The 19,216-nt window shown below is 51.4% G+C and overlaps 2 protein-coding genes and 1 non-coding gene across 3 annotated transcripts; 1 reads left to right on the top strand and 2 right to left on the bottom strand.

Moving 5' to 3' along the window:
• Positions 1-1,345: 1,345 nt before the first annotated feature.
• Positions 1,346-13,647, top strand: LOC100901688 (multiple inositol polyphosphate phosphatase 1). Its single transcript, XM_003743752.2, has 8 exons — positions 1,346-1,465; positions 4,577-4,700; positions 10,747-10,954; positions 11,118-11,354; positions 11,446-11,678; positions 12,293-12,407; positions 12,516-12,720; positions 12,861-13,647. Exons 1-8 carry the CDS (start codon positions 1,422-1,424, stop codon positions 13,216-13,218), a joined length of 1,524 nt encoding a protein of 507 aa, XP_003743800.1. The 5' UTR covers positions 1,346-1,421; the 3' UTR covers positions 13,219-13,647.
• On the bottom strand, positions 9,608-9,680 carry TRNAR-CCG (transfer RNA arginine (anticodon CCG)). The gene has a single exon. It is a non-coding gene; the product is annotated as a tRNA-Arg (tRNA).
• A 402-nt stretch (positions 13,648-14,049) lies between the features above and the next one.
• Positions 14,050-14,721, bottom strand: wde (Fibronectin-III type domain-containing protein windei). The gene is made up of 2 exons (XM_018639698.1): positions 14,624-14,721; positions 14,050-14,347 (listed from the first exon to the last, which is right to left on the bottom strand). The coding sequence occupies exons 1-2, from the start codon at positions 14,719-14,721 to the stop codon at positions 14,050-14,052; spliced, it is 396 nt and encodes a 131-aa protein (XP_018495214.1).
• Positions 14,722-19,216: the final 4,495 nt, after the last annotated feature.

Raw genomic sequence — 19,216 nt, 5'->3', positions numbered from 1 at the left:
CCGCGAATGACTCTACAACAGCAGCGAGAGCAGGGCTCGATTTGACGTGCACGTGTTCCGAAACGCCACGCGCCACAGCCGGCGGAAGTCCTCGAATTTCTCCGGAGAAGGCTCTCGCGGACCAACTTGATCGTGCACGGATCGGTCGCGATACTGCGGAAAAGAGCGTGAATCGCGATGCTTAGACGAAATCTCAGGAGCAGATCTTTCTGTAACGGGGCTTTGTTGCTCAAATAAAAGAGATCGTCGATGTCGAGGAGCTGAGCACTGCTCGTGCTGCTGCTGCGTCTCTTGCAACGCTTGAGAGCAGAACGGAGCGCTCTCTCCGGTGAACCCTCGCACGCATGCGGAGAGAATGAGGCGTCGCGGATTCCCGACTAATTGATATGTATGCTCGCGACTGAGGGTTTGGCGGACAATATTCTTCTTTCAGCGCATCTTGGCTTGCTTCAACTCCCTCCCTTGCTATATCCATTAACCCTGCTGATCTGATAGAAGTCTGCGGGTCGGCTCCAATCGTCGGCGAGAGTCCGGAAGCCAGTCCGCTGTACTTCGCGTCTGCCGAAATTCAATCTGAGCTCGCTTCGAGAAGTCATGGTGGATCAATATGTCGGCTAGAGAATCGAGCTCATCGTAAGCGGCTGAACGGCTTTGGAGAGCCCAGCCTCTCGCGAAATTCGTATAGGGGTCGGTCGCATCGACGATTACGTCTCGAGGATTTCGCTGGTGTCCGCGTAATCAGGCGTGGCTGTCGTTAGCGTGCCATGTCTCAGGTACAATGACAGAAACCGGATGGAAGATCACTCTTTCTACACTCGGAATACAAAATCGAGCTAGTCTTCCTCGCTCCGGTCGGATGAGAATCGAAGTAAATATTCGGTGCGTTCTCGAACGGGAAAATCCACATGCGAAGCACGTGGCTGCGAAATTCATATGACGTGGCGTCCTTCGTCAGTACACTCATATTTCATTCAGAGCGACTGTTGTTAAAAATAGAGATCCGAAGCGAAATAAACAATCGCCGAACGAGAAATGCTCGCCCCAGCGTAGGTCTTTAAGTTTCAATGGAAGAGATCCGAGAGAAGAACAGCAGTTTCCATTCGTCGTTGATTGGCCTCTCCGACTGGCGGGCAGGGTCTCCGATCCTTTCTCGGCGTCGCTCTTTTTTCCATGGAGATCGCTGAGCTGGATCCACGCTCTGGTCGCCAGTCCTCAGAGCTCTCTATATTTAAGCCGAGAGCCGTGATAACCGGACGGGATCACCAAAGCTGAAAGTATTTGGTCGTGGCAGGAGAGTTTCCGAGAGCTTGATGCCATGGTCGACCATGGCGAGCGTGTCGGCATCAGATGAGTTCCAGTGTTGTGGGATTTGCCGCTCAATTGGATCGCTGTACGGGAGTGTCTGGAAATAACTCGCCGACATGGTTTCCGGAGAGCGGGGGGAACCCACCCTGCTCGTTATCCGGTGAGTGATCAATACGTACGAGATTCGAGATTAATTCACCCGAGATACGAGATCAATACAAACGTAGATCCAAAGAATCTCCTCTGAGATCTGATCTCGATCGGTATGATTGATCGTCACGTTCTGCCCAAACCCGGCTCGCTGTGAAGAAGCTTTCCATTGCCAAAAACTAGTTCGAACGGTGCTTAAAGAAAACGGGACCAGTCGCGTAGAGTGTCTCCCGAGGTTATCATCTCGAGAGCCTCGCTCTCTGCCAGAGTCACTTCGATCCTTGTGACCTCAGCAGAGACGCGAGCATCGAGGGCGATTCGGTCCCCACGATTCGAGGATTTCGTCTCTACGTGATCGAGGGTCGAGCAACCCGGGCGAGTGATGGCTCTCGAGAACATGAAGAATCTCTCCTCCGAGAGACTCGCCGCTGCGCGTAGCGGAGCGCCCTCGCTATGATGTTATGTGGCTCTCTCCTAGCGTCGGATGCGCATCTGAAATTGATTTCTATATTCTCGGTCAAATGAATTGAGACGAAAAGTTGGATCGGCCGATATTGGGGTTTCGCTGAATCCAATATGGGCCTATATCATATTGAGCTCGGCGAATATAGGATCGCCCCATATTGGATTCTCGACGATGCATTGCCAATCGTTTCATAACGAGAGGTCTGTTCCGATCGTCGGTCTGGCTCGAGATTCGCGACTCCAAAGCGGGTCTCCGCCGCGCTATTACCCAACTCGCTATTACCCAACAAGTGATGGATCGAATGAGAACTTGATACATCTCAATCTCATTCTAGTTGGAGGATACGGAGGTTATCTTCGCGGATTCACGGGCACATCCGCCTATTGTCGCTTCTGTGACCTCGCGCCCTCGTGGAGCTCATTCAGAGGGAGTCGTTGGAGGGAAGTTCTTTTGAAGTCCCAGGGCCGAAAGTAGCGGACTTCGAGAACGTATGGGACTGTGCGTAGCTTCCTCCGCATGGGACTATGTCTTGAAGGTGCGGGAGCTCATCCCAAATTTCACGGAATCGACCGCGACACAGTTCGTGTAGATGATCCTTGAAACGCTCTACCGGGTGAGCCGGGATCAGTCGCAGCATGAATCCCATGCGATTCCGGTTTTTGTGAGCCGCAACAATCGATATAGTCACCCGATGGTGTCACCGTGGGTGTCGAGCTCGCAATTTGAATACCGCATCGATGATCCAAATTGTCCTCTACATATCCGATGGAGAGGATGCGGGAGAGAATAAGATGAAAATCGGATCGAATCCCAAGGGCTGAAGCCGCGCTCCCGGTGCGGAAATCAGCGAGAGAAAAAATAATACCGCTCTCCGACTCCGCAGACCACCATGAACTTCGTCTACTTCATACCATTGCCGATGAGAGAGACTTCTGCATTTTGAGGCATCCATCTCTCTCCACGATTGAGTCACTGTGCGGAGGGAATCTCCTGCCGGGGAAGCACCCGCGAGCTGTGCCGGCTGTGCGGGTGCCTGTTCTCAGGTGATTGTTCTTATTTGAGAAGGCCCTGGTCTCCCTCTCCAGTAGGCCCATATCGACGACGATGCGATAGTCGACTATCAGTCGATTGGTCTAGAGTCTAGAGTCTGGAAGAGCAACACTCCGCCGTCAAGGGTATAGGCGTTGCTCGTAGAACTCGAGTGGCTCGGGAACCGACACTGAGTGAGAGTGACGAAGGAACGACCCACCGTTCAGCTGACTGACAGGCCCCGGTTACCAAAGCATTGAATCCGGCACTGAGCTCGTTCGCCTCTTTTCGACCGGAGAGTCACAACGCACTGTGACCAAAACACGCATTCTCTTGCCACCGCCAAAGCCGCAGCAACGACGGTGGCGGCCACGCCGACGACCGTTCATTGTCAACAAAGAGCGCGGCGTTCACGCGCCGCCAGAACTGGTGTTTCTGACTGGATCTGGTTTGAGTGGTCGAGCAAGCTCCACGCGAGAGAGAAGGCGCTTATCTATTATTTCATCCCATCCTCCCCCGGCCGCGAGAAATTCCACGTTCGTTCGTGCGCTATGCAGTCATTGACAGCTCGACCATAGGCTTCGATCGCGTTTGCGTGGGATCTTCTGTGGCGGCTCTTCCACGCTCGACCAAGGTCCCTGAAGTACGAATCGCATGAACAGCTTCCACTTTCGTGCGCAGTCAGCATCCCGTCGCCACCTGAATCGGTCGCTGATTTGGTTCTATTCATCGCAACACAGGCCTGAGACTACGGCGTGCGCTCTTCCAAAGCTCAGAGTGCTTAGCAGCTCCGGAGTCAACGCAACGTTTCGACGACGCCGACGTCACCCGTGCTGGCTAAAAGACAGCGGATCGCTCGTTTGTTCAGTCGTCTGTTCGTTCGTCCGTTTTTCCGTCCGGAAATACGACGATAATGCCTGCCGTCAGTGCCAGCGATGGCTGTTGCTGCGTGCAAGTGTGCGAGTGCTTCATGAGCGCCATCGAGTACTTTCTCCACGGAGCCACGGAATGCCTAAGTGCTCTCTGTTTCTTCTGCTGCATGGTGGCGCGGGAGGCGTAGACACACTAGTAAGTTGATCTCACTCAGCTGTGACCATGACAACCTCGACTGCTGCCATTGATGAAGGGAACGACGATGACGGCGACGATGATGGCGACGTAGAAGTTTCCACCGACCGACGTTCGTCTTCAACGAAGCCCGGTAAACCAAATCTAGAAGGGAAGAGGCGGCTACCACGGCAATGCTCACAGCAGCGGCCAAAGCAGAAGAGAGAACGGTGGAAAGGGAGGGCCCATGTGGAGCCAATGGGCGAAGGGTCACTATCCACCCAGCTGCACAGTTTGCAAACGTTGCTTTGCTGCTTCAGAAGATCGCTGTTACGTAGCCAACGCCTCGGTCGCTGTCACCTGATATTTCCCAAACGTTTGTTTATGCGACCGCTTTCTTCGACGGAGGAAATGAGAATCTGCCTTGTAGTGCCACCCTTAAAGCTGTGTTAAACAACGAAATGTCGAGTGAACTTAGTGTCGAGAATGACTGAGTGACTGACTGACTTACTGGCCGGCTGGCCTCGAGTGAAACTTCTACGAATGAACTGACCACACCGCCTTCGTGATGTCTTACAGAAACATTGAAGGAGTGCTGCACGTGAACCCGGATCTGTTCGTCGATGAGAACTTCAAACCTGGACTCCGGAAACGGCATCGAAGCAATATGGGAGTTTGTCTCCGATGCTGTTTGACACTTTCGGTAGGTTGTTCGGAGCACCGCAAGCTCAATGTCGAATTAAATTCAAGCGGTGCTATGATTGTCATTCGTTACGGAAAGCAGTGTTTCATGCAGCGTGAAGTCGTCCGATCCCTATTATAATTTAACAGGTGTTCGCTGCTGTTATCATCTGGGTTATTGCTGACGAAAACTTTGAATGAATCCTTCTCAAGCCTTGTTACGATGAGCGCTCCGAATTCGGAACTGCCGGAAAACGCCCTGCGGAACTTTTGTGTTTATCGCTGATTTATAAGCCATAAGGTCTGGTCAGGGCGCCTCCCCCGTCTGTGAGATTTGAGCGGATCCACGAGATGGAATCAGCAATGTTAACTTTCGTAATGAGCTCGGAAGAGCTCGGACGAGGAGTTCAGCGAACTTGAGAGAAGCCAGAAAAATAATTCCAGAAGAGCAAGCTCACCGAAACTTGTGAAACTCTAAATTGTCGGGAACCGAGTGAACCAAAATAGAGCGAGAGCAATATAAAGCGAGCCGAAACAAAATTTTCCAGAGGGCTGCCAGAGCCCTGGAGCCACCCAGTTTTTTTTGTGCACCGGGCTGGAGGAAACGCATGGAGCGATCAAATCGGGTTGCTCGGCTCTGTTCTGCATTAGCACCGTGTTTTCGAAAATTATTCAGAGCATTTCACGGCATGGGACCGAAAGCGTTCGCGGAAGAATTGTACGCTGAGTTGACCCCACGTAGACACGACCACCGCTCAGTGGATATGGGAAAAAATCAAATTGCCTGCTCAGTGTCGAATTTGATGGTGAAGCTCACGTATTGTGCTCACCGGCTGTGATTGTCTCTCCGTCCGGGCGCCACGTCATATCCTGCTCGATATGGTAGATCATGAGATGATTAGATTGATAAGCTGAGAGTCCAGAATCTCTGAAGTGTTTGCCTTCCCTCTAAAGTGAAGCTGAACGTGGTCTCCACCGATATCCGTCGAAAAAGTTCTTATCGTCAACGACGAGCCGACTCATTTCAATCGAACACGGTTCCCCTCACAGCCTCGCTCGCTTCCGGAATTCCATAGCTCTCTATTTGTGACTCCGGTGCGGGGTTCGTGCAACAAGTCGCGACATATAACTTTGCGATCTGGTCCGTCTCGCCCCGAAGCCACGACATCGTAAATCCCACGAGACGGGGCGGATATGAGCTCGGATATGAACAGCGCACGCCAGGAGGCAATCATTCCCTTTGCAGGCGTGACGTAATATCAAGCGAGTCGACTCCACAAAAACAGGAGCGGACGACAATTCGTACAGCTTTTTCTCTCCGCTCCTCCTCCGAAGCGGCGCTTCGAATCGACCACGACCGACCTTGGGCGGGACACCTCACATTCTAAACACATTATCGAACGGTGTCCCTGACCTTGCTTTCCGTTTTCTTTCCCCTGCGGAAATCAATACCGACCCCTTACTGGCTTGCGGACTAGCATGAAGGCTTGTTTTGCGGAACTGAATCGTAGCCTCATTCGTTCGAAAGCCACTCGATTGTCTTTGTGAGACGTGACGGCTCGAAATATAGAACGTTCGGTTGGGTACCTGGTGCTGGTTCGGCGGTCGTCGTGGAAACGAGGTCACTCGGTTGAATTTTATGGAATCTTCGTCACCCGCCTCCGGACTCTTCCGATCACAGTCATTTTTCACTAGTCAAATCCGCGCTTCCATCATGACCCTGACATTAAACTGACGCCAGCAAAAGCACCGGCTTTTGGAAAGTTGGTACTCCGTTATTTGAGTCCGTTGATTCAGCTCAGAGCGTTCTATCGACCTGGAGAGCCACGTTTCAATGGAGACGAAAAACAAACTCATTCGGGATGAAGTCAGTCACACTCGAGTTGTCGATCTTCGGCGTCTTTGTGCGTGCTCTGGCGATCCATCATTGGGAGCGTCTCACAAAGATACCGCGCTTCCCCCATTCCCCCGACAGGTTCGCGTTCCACGGGTACCATGTTGGGCCTTCCGGGGGAGAGTGATCTCTGCAATATCTACAGGAATGTCTGGGCCAGGACCAGGTCCCCGCAGCAGCGGGGGTTTTCCCGGTCCGGCTAAACATTCAATGTACAAGTCCCAGTCGCGCGCAGTGTGTGCGTGTGTATCGCTCAGATCCTCGCAGCTCATGAGTAGCCCCGGAGTCTATTCTCTGCAGCTGATGCAGCTGCTTAGAGCACCAAGACTGACCGCGGAGTGTTTTGAGGGACGGTGAGGCCCCTGAGCGCATCTCGGCAACACCCGAACAAGATCGCGAGTAAAGTGGGTCACCAAAGAAAAGAGAGAGCATTCGTGAAGGTCGAGTTGAAGGCATCGATGAGCGAGTTCACTAATTCCATCAAGCGATCGATAAGTCATTCCGAAGGGTCTGGCTCACATCGCTTTGAATGCGACTGCCAGCGGAACCTCGTCCACCGACTACAGTATCCCGGTAGTCTTGGGTGGAGTCGCTTGACGCAACACGGACCTACAGGCTATGCGAGGCGATCTTTGTCACTTCGCAGGTTAATAATTGTCCATCTGTTCGCTGATTATCGCCAACGTTTTGGAATACGAGACGTATCTAAAAGGATAAGACTCAATTCGGAGTTTCGGGATCTTCCGCGAATGTTTTCTGGAAGCTTCCGAACAATTGAATATCCATTGGACATATTCCTCTTGCCAATGATGTTTGGCTTCCGCGCGCAGACTGCGTAGAAACTTTTCTATCTTTCGCAAAGTGCGCGGCACCCATACGACGTATCAGTTCAAGCGGGTATTCATTGCTCACTCCGCGTACAGCCACCGTCTACTTCCCGGTCGTCGACTGATCAAACACTCGGCTCGTTCGCGGTAAGCGTCGGCTTATTAAAGATAGTAGTAGATGAGAGCCACTCGATTTTGATACCGTGCCACACATCTTTTCGTCGCCCTGAGCGGCGACCGAAAGTTCGTTCCTCCGGCGGATCAATCGACTGACCGCAATATGATCCGAGGATTGATCGACGCCGCCCGATCGGCTTTATGGAAATTATCATTCGAACCCGACGACCATTTCCACAAATCTGTATCCCGCTGGATTTGGCTGCCCGAGACGTGCCCCACAGGGAATTTCGGAAAGATTTCGTCGTCCCTCTTCCTCCGCGAGCAGAGCCCAATCCATTTGCCGAATGAGACGACGACTCAAACAAAGCGGTCACAAGGAAAGTCTCGTATGACAAACTGTGTTCACTCTAAGGTTCCTCCTGGTATCTCCTCCCCAGCGACTCATATCGCTCGCTCCGTGCGACCATCCATCTACTTGGACAATTTATTCCAATATAAATTCCCTGTCCAGTGTGACCTTGAGTTTCTCCTCGTCTTCCTCTGATCGGCTGAGCTCCTAACAGTGAGCACCTCTGATCGCGCACCGTCGATGCCGCGGATATGTTGCGGAAAACTCTCGGGTCGAAGTAGTATTCAGCAGTCCTTTTTCTGACGCGGACGGACACGTCCGATTACTCGACTGCCGCTGCAATCGGAAGCCGCCTCAATGCGATGAGCAACGAGTTCGCCAGCTTCTACGCTCTCGAACAAATGACTCAGTCAACGAAAAGCCGCTCACTCCGACGCGGCCGTCTTTGAAATTCAGCCAAGACGAGACGGTCGATGATAGTGGAGAAATTTTCTCGCTCAATTGCGGCTTCGAGTCTACGGATACATAGTTCGACGAGAGATCGGCGGGAAATTCTGCTGCATTCGATGTCTTCGAATAAGGAGCGGTCAGGAAACGAAGGCGAATCGAATCCCCCTATCGTCCTCGAATGTGGGTTAAGATCGTCTCTGGCTGCGGTCAAGAGGCCGCCAATCCGCCTGTGCCCGGAAGAAAAATTGCATCGCATCGATAAGCCGGACTTTCGCTCCGCGATTTCGGTGGGACGGAGCTTGAGCTCAAGGCAAAGTTTCCTAAGATTCGATGCTTTGACGAGTGGTGCTTCGTGACCTGAGATGGCGGGAAGGCTAACGACCGCATTCTCAATCTCGACCGAGACGAGTCCGGGCAAACGGAATCCATGCATGGGAACGTCTACGGTGGATTCAAAGAATCTCTTCTCTCATGTGCCATTACCTCGATCCAGCGTAGTTTTCGCGCTGTAGGCTTGGCGCATGAAAGGCCATATCTGTTGACCGGGTCTGTCGGAAAGCTGCCAGAAAGTCAACACTTGACGGATGAGCCCGTGCCCTGAATTTCCTGGAACTCTCAGCCGAGAATCAGCGAGCACAACCGTCCTTGTACAAGATATCTCATTATTGGGATGTCTGTCGATGGCGAAATTTCGTTCGCCGAATCTTCGACATGGAACCATGCTGCCAGCCGGTCAACAGGTCTTTACTTGAATGCTCCCCGCGCATATTCTCGCAGACTGAGGACGGCGAGTCGGCAGGATCTACATATTATTATCCTTGTTCTTCATCGGGAAATCTTTGGCTATACCGTTCATAACGTGGACCGGCTGGTTGTATGGATGTCAGTCCATAATCGCGGAACCTGTGCGAGCAGAGGCGATCAGCCAGTGCAAGAGCCTATTGTTCTGTCGATTCCGCCGCGAAGTTTGCGTTCATATCGAATCCTAAAACAATACGTGCTCTTGCAATTTCTTTCCTCGTAAACCGGAATTGAGATCTTCCCCGAACATCTGACAGGGGCATAGTGCTCGAGATAGGGGAATTGATTTAGAACTCGAAGATTGATCGCGCTGCCACACTATCGTTGGAATAGGTTACTCTCCGACAGCTGAGCGGATCATTACGATGCTCCTAAAAAATTGATGTCGACAATGCAACTAAAGAAAGGAGGCCGCCCGCTCGGCGTGATCGAGACACCGGTCTCCCCGAACTCGACTCGGAAAATCGCAAAGAAACAAAACAAAACTCCGCACCCGGTGGGACTTGAACCCACAATCTCCAGCTCCGGAGGCTGGCGCCTTATCCATTAGGCCACGGGAGCGCTCGTCAGCGCTGTAGAAATTCTTGATTTCATCATCAGTATCTCACGCCCAACTATACACCTCCACTGGTTCGGCTTAATGACGTGAATTCAGAGATCAATTGATGCAGATGTCTAATTTACAGCGTTTCTGGCGTAGTGCAGCGACGAGACTCCTACCTCCGAGCCACCGATTTTTTTCCGGATGCGTCTCGAATGTTACGCGAGGAGGTCGACGCGGGGAACGAATGACAGATCCATTTCCCAGACACGCATTGGCAAAACTGCCTCGACTTAGGTCATCATCTCGCTTCTCTCTTCTCCCTGGCGCCGCTGGTAGCGTAGCCGTCGACTGTTTTGGAAAGAAGGACGAGAACGAAGCCGCCTGACGAGCCTTGGAATTTCGCTAGGCATTCTCCGCCTCCGATTCGCTGTCAGCTGTCGATCCTAGAGTATCGTAAGATGTGATACTGAGCTCCATACCCTCCGACATTCGCCGAGAGCTTCTTCCATCAGCTTCCGGAAAGGATGGAATTGACCCGGAGGAAGAGGAGGACAAGGCGGTCCACCGTCACTAACAGCCGAAGCGAAATAGCTCCAGAAACACAGACGACCGATGGCGGAGCTGATGGATACTGCGCAGTGGGTGTTTGACGTTTTCCTCTTCCTTTCAAGAGCTGGGTTTTAGACTTGAGACCGTCGACCATCGCCAGTCTCGTGTCCTTGCTCCTCTAGTTCAGCTCGCGAGGATGAAAGTCCGCCTTTTCGTGTCGGTTCCAGGCACACTGAATCTCCATCAGGATAAGATTGGTGATTGTGCATATCAAAGGGCGCTTTCCAATTCGAAATCTGCCGGGAACTCCGATAGATTCCCGGCTGTCCTTCAACACGTAGATCTCCGATCACGGGGTATTCCAGGAGCGGGCTGTAATTCACGGTGCAACAACCACTACTTGACTGTTCTATCGATCGCACTTCTGACTGAATTCAGAACCGGAATCAACCTCCGTCTACTGAAGATATCGTTCTCGCGAGTAATGGATGAAGAAATTAAGTCGCCTGGCTTAATGAAGGATATACATTTCAGGCGATAACGCTTCTCTTGATCGGCGGCACCTTTATATACCTGTATCTTCGGGAGCGTCATTTGGGTTGCTATGACCCGGTGAACGGCAGAGTGTGTTACAGTGATCTGCCTGAAGGGGATCGATACAAATGGGGTGGTACGAAAACCGATTATAACGTCACCATTCAAGAGCATCTGGATGAGAGCGTCCAGCCGTTAGACATCCCGGGTGAGTCTCCAATCGTTTATTGAGCTCTTCCTCGTAGGATGGTGATTTTTGAAGAGGCTGGTCGACTGGACAGAACTCGGATCGTGAATTTTCCGCTTAACTTCTCATGATCCTCTTCTTCTAGAGCTGTCACTCTCGATTAATTAGCTCGGTGGTTTCGCAGGGTGCCAGCCGGTCCTCTTCTTCTTATTCCAACGCCATACGACGCGCTATCCTGACCGAGAAGACATAGAAGAAGCGAGCATCAGGCTGAAGAAACTCGCGGAGGATATCGTGTCTAGGGAAAAGAGCCGTCTCTGTAAGCAAGATCTGCAGGAATTCTCGAACTGGGTTTTCCCATTCGTACCCGATCAGGATAACCTGGTGGCGCCTCAGGGGAACTTGATAGTCGCAGAACAAGGTGATTTAGCGATCCTCTCCAATGTTTGAGGTCACGAAGGGGGGGTTTTGATGAACCGAGAGAGTTTATACGCATGTCTCGGAATTTTCAGTCGCTCGTCTGAAGAAACGGTTTCCGTCCATCTTCTCGGTGGAGAGACCATTTCAATCCTCGTCGATCTCCGTCGATTTCACGAGCAGGGTCAGGAGTCGAGAAACTGGCTATGCATTCCTGAAACAATGGTTCACAGAAGGCGTCTTCAACAGTGTGATCGAGAGACAAATCAGGGACAACGTCAACGACGACCTGCTGCACTTCCACAGAGAGTGCGCCGCCAAGCTCAAGGTAAGTTCGAAGCGGACTAGCTTTGCTTGATCTCATATTTCGTCGGTGCGGGCTCTACCCTGTGCTCTATTGCTAGGCGAGGCTCAATATTCGCTGGATCTCTCTGCTAGTTCCCAGTCTCTTCTCTGTAGTCTTAGCTGCTCTTCGGCTACACCATGCGCGCTTACATTCCGCGCATATGGTGGGGCCTCCGTCAGACGACAGCGTCCATCAAACACAGCGGAACGAATCGCCCGACTGACTAGCGAACCTGTAACATCGACAGAGACCAAGCGTGCAAAACTTCAATCCTCAATCTCGCATATTCCTCTCGAGGCTCTCGGAGATCGCTCATGTCTGTTTGATGGATTCTCGGGGCGTTCGATGTTTTTGAATCATGATCACCAAAGTCTTCTCAATGAGGCTGTCCCCCTCTCACGCGACAGGGACTCGAATGAGGGCGATTCGAGGAGAACTTTCCAGAGCCGATGGCGCCTCGGAAGTCTTGGAAATCTTTCCGTCTCCATACTTTGTTTTGTTTTCTCCCGGATCATAACTCGACGTGTTGATGGCAGATATCCAGGGGCTCCACGAGAAGGCGAGCTTTAAGGGCTAACATTTCTTTCTTCGCGCAGCAAAAAGGAAAATTGGTCAAAACCCCACCGGCGGTCACGAGTTTGGAAAACAGCTCCTATTACTCGAGCCTGCTGGAAACACTCAGCTCCCGTTTGGGTCGCCGAGTCTCAAAAGGTACGTCAGTGCACCGAGCGTAAATGCTCAACGCCGCTCCGAGAGCCTGGCCGAAGGTAGTCTCAAATTCCACCCGATCTCTCCCTGATGATCATCTTCTTCCATCAGACGATATGAAAGTCATGTATAGACAATGCATGTTCGAGATGTCCATCGTCGGCCGATCTCCGTGGTGTGCCGTCTTCACGACGGCCGATCTGAAATTGCTGGAGTTCCGAGAAGATCTCGACGATTATCATAAAGATGCGTACGGGAACGACATGAACTGGAAGCAGGCTTGCGGAGTAGCAGCGAACCTCTTCGAGTCGATCGAGTGAGTCAGGCCCCGAATGCTCCTGTATGACCGATGCGGATCGCCCGATCCGAGCAGAACGCTCGACTTCGCCGCTCATTTCCGGATCCTGGGTCCGCGCATCAATCGAGAACCTCATGATTGTATTCATTCAATTTCAGTGAGGTCGAATCACCGTCCTACGCATCGAATTACACGCGGACCGTTCTCCACTTCAGTCATGCGGGTGCGCTGAAGAAGGTCCTCGCCTACTTTGGGATCGGGAAAGGACCCGCAGTCAAATGGGATGAGGCCTGCGAACCCCGCGGCTGGCGCAGTTCGAAGTTCTGTCCTTTCAACGCAAATATTCTGTTTGTTTTGCACAGATGCCTTGGCACGCAGCCAAAAATGGTCACCCTGCTCAACGAAAAGCTAATCCTGCTCCCTGGGTGCTCATCGAAGTTCTGCCCCTTGGGCGAATTCCGCGCGTCGTTCCAGCGCGAGGACCTGAAATGTGAACTCGAAGAAATTTGCTCGTGACGAAGATCATCCGATAACCATATCTGATTTGTATCAGCAGCTCTACTGATTGGGGAGGCAGCTCTTGGCTATCACCTCATGATTCGGATGGGACAACCAAAATATTATTTTTGAAAATTGTTCCACGCTGATCCATGAAGAAATCGAGTTGGGAGTCGGAAAGTCGGAAATGTCGCGAAAGGACGGAAAGGCGTCGGCGTCAGGTCTCTCTGAGGGAAGGACGAATTGAAACGCTCTGAAAATGTTCGGGGAATATTCGATCAAAGTTGAAGCTTCGGTCGTGTGATCTAGTCTATCTTAGCGTCGACGAAGACTTGTACAAGTTTTAGGTAGCAACCCTTATATAGAGGATGAGCGCATAGCGATATAACGAAAACCTCTGATGTACAAAGAAAACGTGTTGAATAAACTGGCGTGAGGTTGGTTTCATGTTCGAATATACGGTTATATTTATTCACTCGGACGACATGAGCGGGCCATGCTAGGCGAGAAAACTCCAACGTAACACAAAACTCCGAATCCCAGCATCGGGTCATCTCCCGAGGCTGAGCATAATCTGACGTGGTCCTTCCACTTCTGATGTTTGACTCCATCTCCATATTTTACACATTTACAGAATTTTACAGGTAGGACGAAACTTGTCACCAATATTCTAAGCAAGGAATAAAACTTCACGCAGATTCCCATCCGGCAAGGCGTACGTCTCAAGCGGCGTCATCTTGCCGCGCTGTCTCTCACGACATAGAATTGTACGGTGTGTGACATAATTATTAATTTATGCTGGCAGTACTGAACAACCGGAGCCGAGTAACCCTGCTGAGAAGCTTCGTCTCACAGGACCGTTATCTCTCTGAGATCAACAGATTTGGGTTCATTGAAAGCACCATAACGGTTTTCTCGGTCGAGACCTCGAACCGCGAAGTAATACCGAAAACCGCGTTTGTACGAGCATAGAGTCACTGCCATCGGCAGCGGTAGAGCATTTATGGTGCCGATATTCCTCCAGAGATCGGTCGATGGCGGTTGCTCACCCTCCGTGTAAGTGAAGATCTGATATTTGTCCGCGGGCGAGTACCTCAAATTCGGCTGCAGTTTCATGTCCCACGTCACAACGATACCCCCGTCCGACCTGCAATAGAAGCAAGTATTCATGATTCTTCATGCTGCACCATTGTAAAACCGATATTTTCCTTTCGTAATCATGTGTGCTACATCATATCTATCAGATTATATTTCCGGCATTTCATCGAATATATGAAAAAAAAATACTCATGATAAACAGTGAATATACATATAGATATGATAAATCGATAATATTCGTAAGCAATGGTCATCACGCATGCATCTGCCTCGACTGGGGTCCGGGATGGGAAACGATTATTTACGATTGGTACTCGACACTTACGTAGTCACATCAACAATCGGAGCGGGCGGAGTGTGGAGTTCACCGATATCATACTTCGGCGGCTCAGGCAGAGGAGCCGGATGACGGGCACGCTGCATACTTGATCTCGGTTTCTGTGGGAACAATCTATGTTGACGTATTTTTCAAACATAAAATCGAGATCACTCATGATCAGTTTGGTCGGAAACCCCCAGAACTCCTGTAGAAACAGATCTGGCTCTCGCAAAAAGCCTTGACACCAGAACTCATCCCCGTAGTGACCCATGGTTTTTCTGGGACCGACAGTCCGCTTCGGTCAGAGAGCAGCCTCGAGAGGGGTAACTCCTCCTTGAGCCCACCGCCTATGAGCATCTTATTCTCGATGGGAAATCTCTACACAGAGACGCGACAATGCTACAAAGAAGCTACGTAGAGACGCGAAAATTGGCGTACCGTGCGCGGGAGGTGCGGTGATTGTTGTTCAATCGCAGGAGGTTGCTTTTGTGAAGCGAATGGCTGCTGTTGCAACGCAAAAGGTTGTTGTTGTGACGAAGATGGTAGTTGTCGTGACAGAGATTTCTGCGGCCGCCCCTGTGCCTCTCGAGTTTCCGTAGAGGAAGACACGACCGACGAAGCAACAATGTTTTTCGTCACCGGCTTGGCCACCGTGTCTGGAGGCAAACAGAAGGTCTCTCCATCTACTTTGATTTCATTCGGCGTTCGAGGCGGAGGCGCAGACGGACCGTTCTGCGTCCCCGTGAGCCCTTTGCGAATTTGACCCACGAAGATCGACCCAACGGGAATCGCTGTGGGTCTCGCAGACGCAGCGAGAACCGACGAATGGGGCTGAATGGAATTCGTAGTACTCGAGGAATTCGGAGTCGACGTGGATTTCGCCGCCGTGGATATCGGTTTGAAAATCGGTTTCGGAGACGTGAGATCCGATTTAGATGCTGGTACGGCAATGGTTTTCGTGACTTTGATGGCAGACGGCAACTTGGGGGGCTGTGTGGCACCCACTCTCGCGTAAGACACTGGAAACTTCGACGGGGCAGCGGATGGTTTCGGATCATTTTGTGGTCCCAGGCTTGTGTGAGATGTGGGAGCCTGTGGCGCGCGGACTATCGAAACTCCAGGCTGATCATCCGTGAGATCTATGCATGGCTCCTTCTGGAAGCAGAGAGCATGATACTGGGCAGCTCGAGTCTTGCGAGAATATTCGTGGATTCGAGGTTTCTGTGGCAGCTCACCTTATGAGTACTTCCAGGTGGTCTGCCCCTGCGTCGGGGTTGCGCAGGCGACTCGGAAACGACACCAGCTACGTTGTTAGAGCTGGTTGAAACAGAAGAATTCAGCGGGGACTCCGCTATTAACCTTGGTAGCGAATCGCCAAGGCTCGACATCTGAATACCGACGCTCCTGGTAGAGCCGGAGGGTTTGCAAGAATTCATCCGGCAGGCTAGATCCTCATATTTTTTCCGATGTCCTCCGCATCGACTGAGAGTTGCTTGAATATACTGTAAGCGAAGATTTATTTTTTGATCAATTCATCATGAATGAGCTGAAACTGGAACGGTGGAGGATCTTGGGAAATCATGTGTTGTGAACTCACTTGGTGAGCTGGGAATTCTGGGTTTCGAAGGCTTTCCTTAACTGATATATTGCCGCATTCAATAAGGCTTCCGTGAAACCCTTCAGGTAGCCTTCTTTGTTGTTGGCACCCGCCACAACGTCGGGATAGTTTATTGCAACGCCGTCATTCTGCAGATCACTTCTCCGAGGGCAAATTTTAATCTAAAAGAGAGAGAACTCGAGCTCAACCATAGATGGATAATTATCTATATGAGGATCCATGGTGATGCCCATCGAAACATTGACGCCGGGAACTTGTCTCATTCACTACTCACCCGAGCTTGCGACTTCTGCTCATCGTTCGTGCGCTTTCTTTGAGACTCCGATGTGGTATCATCATCGGAATCGACGGGATAGCTCCTCTTCGCAGATCTCGTTGGTGGAGGGATAGTCTCGATTGCAGTGCGTTCATTCCTGGATGAGTCTCCACATCCATTGACACTTAGTCGGCTCACCGGCGCAGCAGTGGAGCCCCGAGACTCGCCATTCGTCTCGGCATCGGACACAGGAGCATTCTTTGCCGAAATTGACCCGTTGATCGATGGGCCCGATTGTGTCTGATTCGGAACGTCGCTCGAATCGTCTCCCCCGGGGGAACTGATCACGATTGCCTCTGGCGCGTCGAGCTTCGCTCCCGACGAATTGTTTCTCCGAGATCCGCTTTCGGACTCTGTGCTAGATTCCCGGAGCACATTCGAATCTTTGAGCGAATGTAGGCGGGCCCCCAATTTATCGCTGAGGGATTTCTTCACCGACTTTTTCTTCGTTTTACAAATCAGACTATCACGAGAATCCGAGTTAGATGAATCAGGTCCGGACGTGTCTTTGCTACCGGAGTTCAGGCCATCTATCGGAGCCTGCACTGGCCGTATTTCATCGGCCTCGGCCGATGGAGTGACATCACAAGTCTGCGGAAGAAGGAGTTTAATCATCTCGCCGCCGGGATGACCAAGGTCGAGTCTTCTAACCATCAGGAAATGCTCTAATCTTGGTCTGAGAAACATGATACGCGCGGAGATACGAGCTCAGATCAAGGCTTCGAGACTACATGCGAGATGCAAGCTAACCGTATCGTTATCGTCCGAGACTGACGAGGTCTTGGAAGAAGTCGCACACCCGTTGCTGCCGAAGGAGGGGCTATACAGAACATTCTTGCTCGACGTGTTTTCTTTGTTCACGGGCAGGAATACCGACGGCTCAGCGAGCGGATGGAGTTTCTTGATTTTCTTCTCACCGGCTGGAAGCGATGAGACGAAGCACTGAATACCATGTAATATCAGAGCTGTTTCCGGATGCTACATGATTAGCTTTACGGAAGACCAAGCATCGCGGCAGATTAACTCACCTGGATGGAGATATGCGCTCGGCAAAAAATGCTTCCCGCACACATATTCGTTCTCAGCGGTGATATTCTCCTCCTCACGTCCCGAAAGTAGCAGCCATCTCAACCTCAGGGCTCCGCGAGGGTCTTCCGATTTGCCTCCGTCGGCGATATCCACACGCGGCAGTCTAAAATGTGAGCGAATGCCTCATGTTTCATGGATCCTATTTCATTTTCGAGAAGAATCAGAAGTATATAGATGGGACGCATCTATGCGCGAGCATTTCGAGATAAGGAGTCAAATAAGTCAGTCGATCCCTCGAGGATGATTCGCGAAACTAGGGTATAGTGAATGAGAAGGGCTGCTGCTCAAGCGGGTCAGCACGGGCAAGCGAATGTGGTTCTCACCGCACATCGTCCACCTTGTGTGATAAAGGAGAAATGGAGCGACGTGCGGAGAGGTACTCATAAACTCAATCTCCCCTACGCTTGCGGCATACGGACTCTCGATCTTCTTTGGATCTCAAGGGGTGGTCAGCTCGATTCCAAGATGCTACCACACGACACAGAGAATTTCTCGCGCTGGGGGCTCCCGAGCGAGGGGAACTCGGAGCTCTCAAGACTTGACTTAAAATCTCTCCAATCTCAAAACATGTCACCCGATAGGTGTCGATGTCCGAATCTAGAACGGAACCCATCCCCACGCGGCTTCTGAAGAGATTTGGTGCACGAAACCTGCACACCTACCTCATATCGACGGCGGACCTTCCTCAACATAGGGCACATTTGAGAGGGAATCGGACTCTGGTTACGTTCTAATGCGCTCACGACGCCTCAGAAATACGCATAGTTCTCGTACCATAAAAAACCGAAGGGAATCACAGGGGAAGAAGGATGAACAATGAAATCCCTAAGAGAAGTAAACGAAACTCTCGACCCCTGATTCTTGGGGAAAGCACCCCCTCTGTGTACTTTCTGATCATGATCATTGCCCAATGGAACGCTCCGGCCTGAGCAGAAGCCAGGCTCATCCACGGCATCGGATTCCCAAAATCCTGATGAGGTCATCTCTTCCCGAACAAGACAGTTTCGATCATGACCCCCCAAATGCTCACCTATGCATTCTGACGATTTTGCTGACATCATTCTTCCCCGTTCTCTGAGTCGAGCAGTTCAGCACACAGCACTTCTTAATTTTTACATCCAGAGCCATCTCCGAGCCGAACCCGAGATTCGGTTGTGGGAGATGACTTCTCTGAGGGCAAGTCCAACCAAGACCCTCGAGAACGCCTCTTCGATTCGGTCTAAGCGATTTACACCTTGCATCGGCTGTTCTACTCCATTTCAAGCCGCGAACGCTAGAGGGCGCCTAAGGATGTCGGGGAAATGACATACTTCCAACTTGAGAAGGGAAGCCTGCCCTCGGAATCCGACAACCAAATCATATTCAACACACTTTTCTCATCCTGTCACAGAGCACGCGAGCGAAATCCTCACCAGTTACGAAGGAACAACTGGAAACAATACAGAAATACGCCATTGTGGACGTGGCGAGAGAGATACCGCCAACAGTTATTGTGGTGGAGCTTTTCCTGACGAATGAATGCATTCCACCCAGAATGCGTGCGCCGCGCATGCGCGCAGCGACGTGCAGCAAATTA

The sequence above is a fragment of the Galendromus occidentalis genome, unplaced genomic scaffold, assembly GCF_000255335.2.
Source record: "Galendromus occidentalis unplaced genomic scaffold, Mocc_1.1 scf7180000077451, whole genome shotgun sequence".
In the NCBI taxonomy this organism is placed as follows: Eukaryota; Metazoa; Arthropoda; class Arachnida; order Mesostigmata; family Phytoseiidae; genus Galendromus; species Galendromus occidentalis.
The sequence above is the reverse complement of the archived record's forward strand: the minus strand, read 5'-3'. Positions and strand labels throughout refer to the sequence as shown.

What these genes read in the sequence shown, in the direction of transcription:
- LOC100901688 (XM_003743752.2), top strand. Translation starts at nt 1,422, where the DNA reads ATGGTTTCCGGAGAGCGGGGGGAACCCACCCTGCTCGTTATCCG. An exon ending in GATGCTGTTTGACACTTTCG is followed by an intron (nt 4,701 to 10,746) that starts GTAGGTTGTTCG and finishes TATACATTTCAG; the next exon opens with GCGATAACGCTTCTCTTGAT. An exon ending in CCAGCCGTTAGACATCCCGG is followed by an intron (nt 10,955 to 11,117) that starts GTGAGTCTCCAA and finishes GTGGTTTCGCAG; the next exon opens with GGTGCCAGCCGGTCCTCTTC.
- wde (XM_018639698.1), bottom strand. Translation starts at nt 14,721, where the DNA reads ATGCAGCGTGCCCGTCATCCGGCTCCTCTGCCTGAGCCGCCGAAGTAT. An exon ending in CCGATTGTTGATGTGACTAC is followed by an intron (nt 14,348 to 14,623) that starts GTAAGTGTCGAG and finishes CTTCTATTGCAG; the next exon opens with GTCGGACGGGGGTATCGTTG.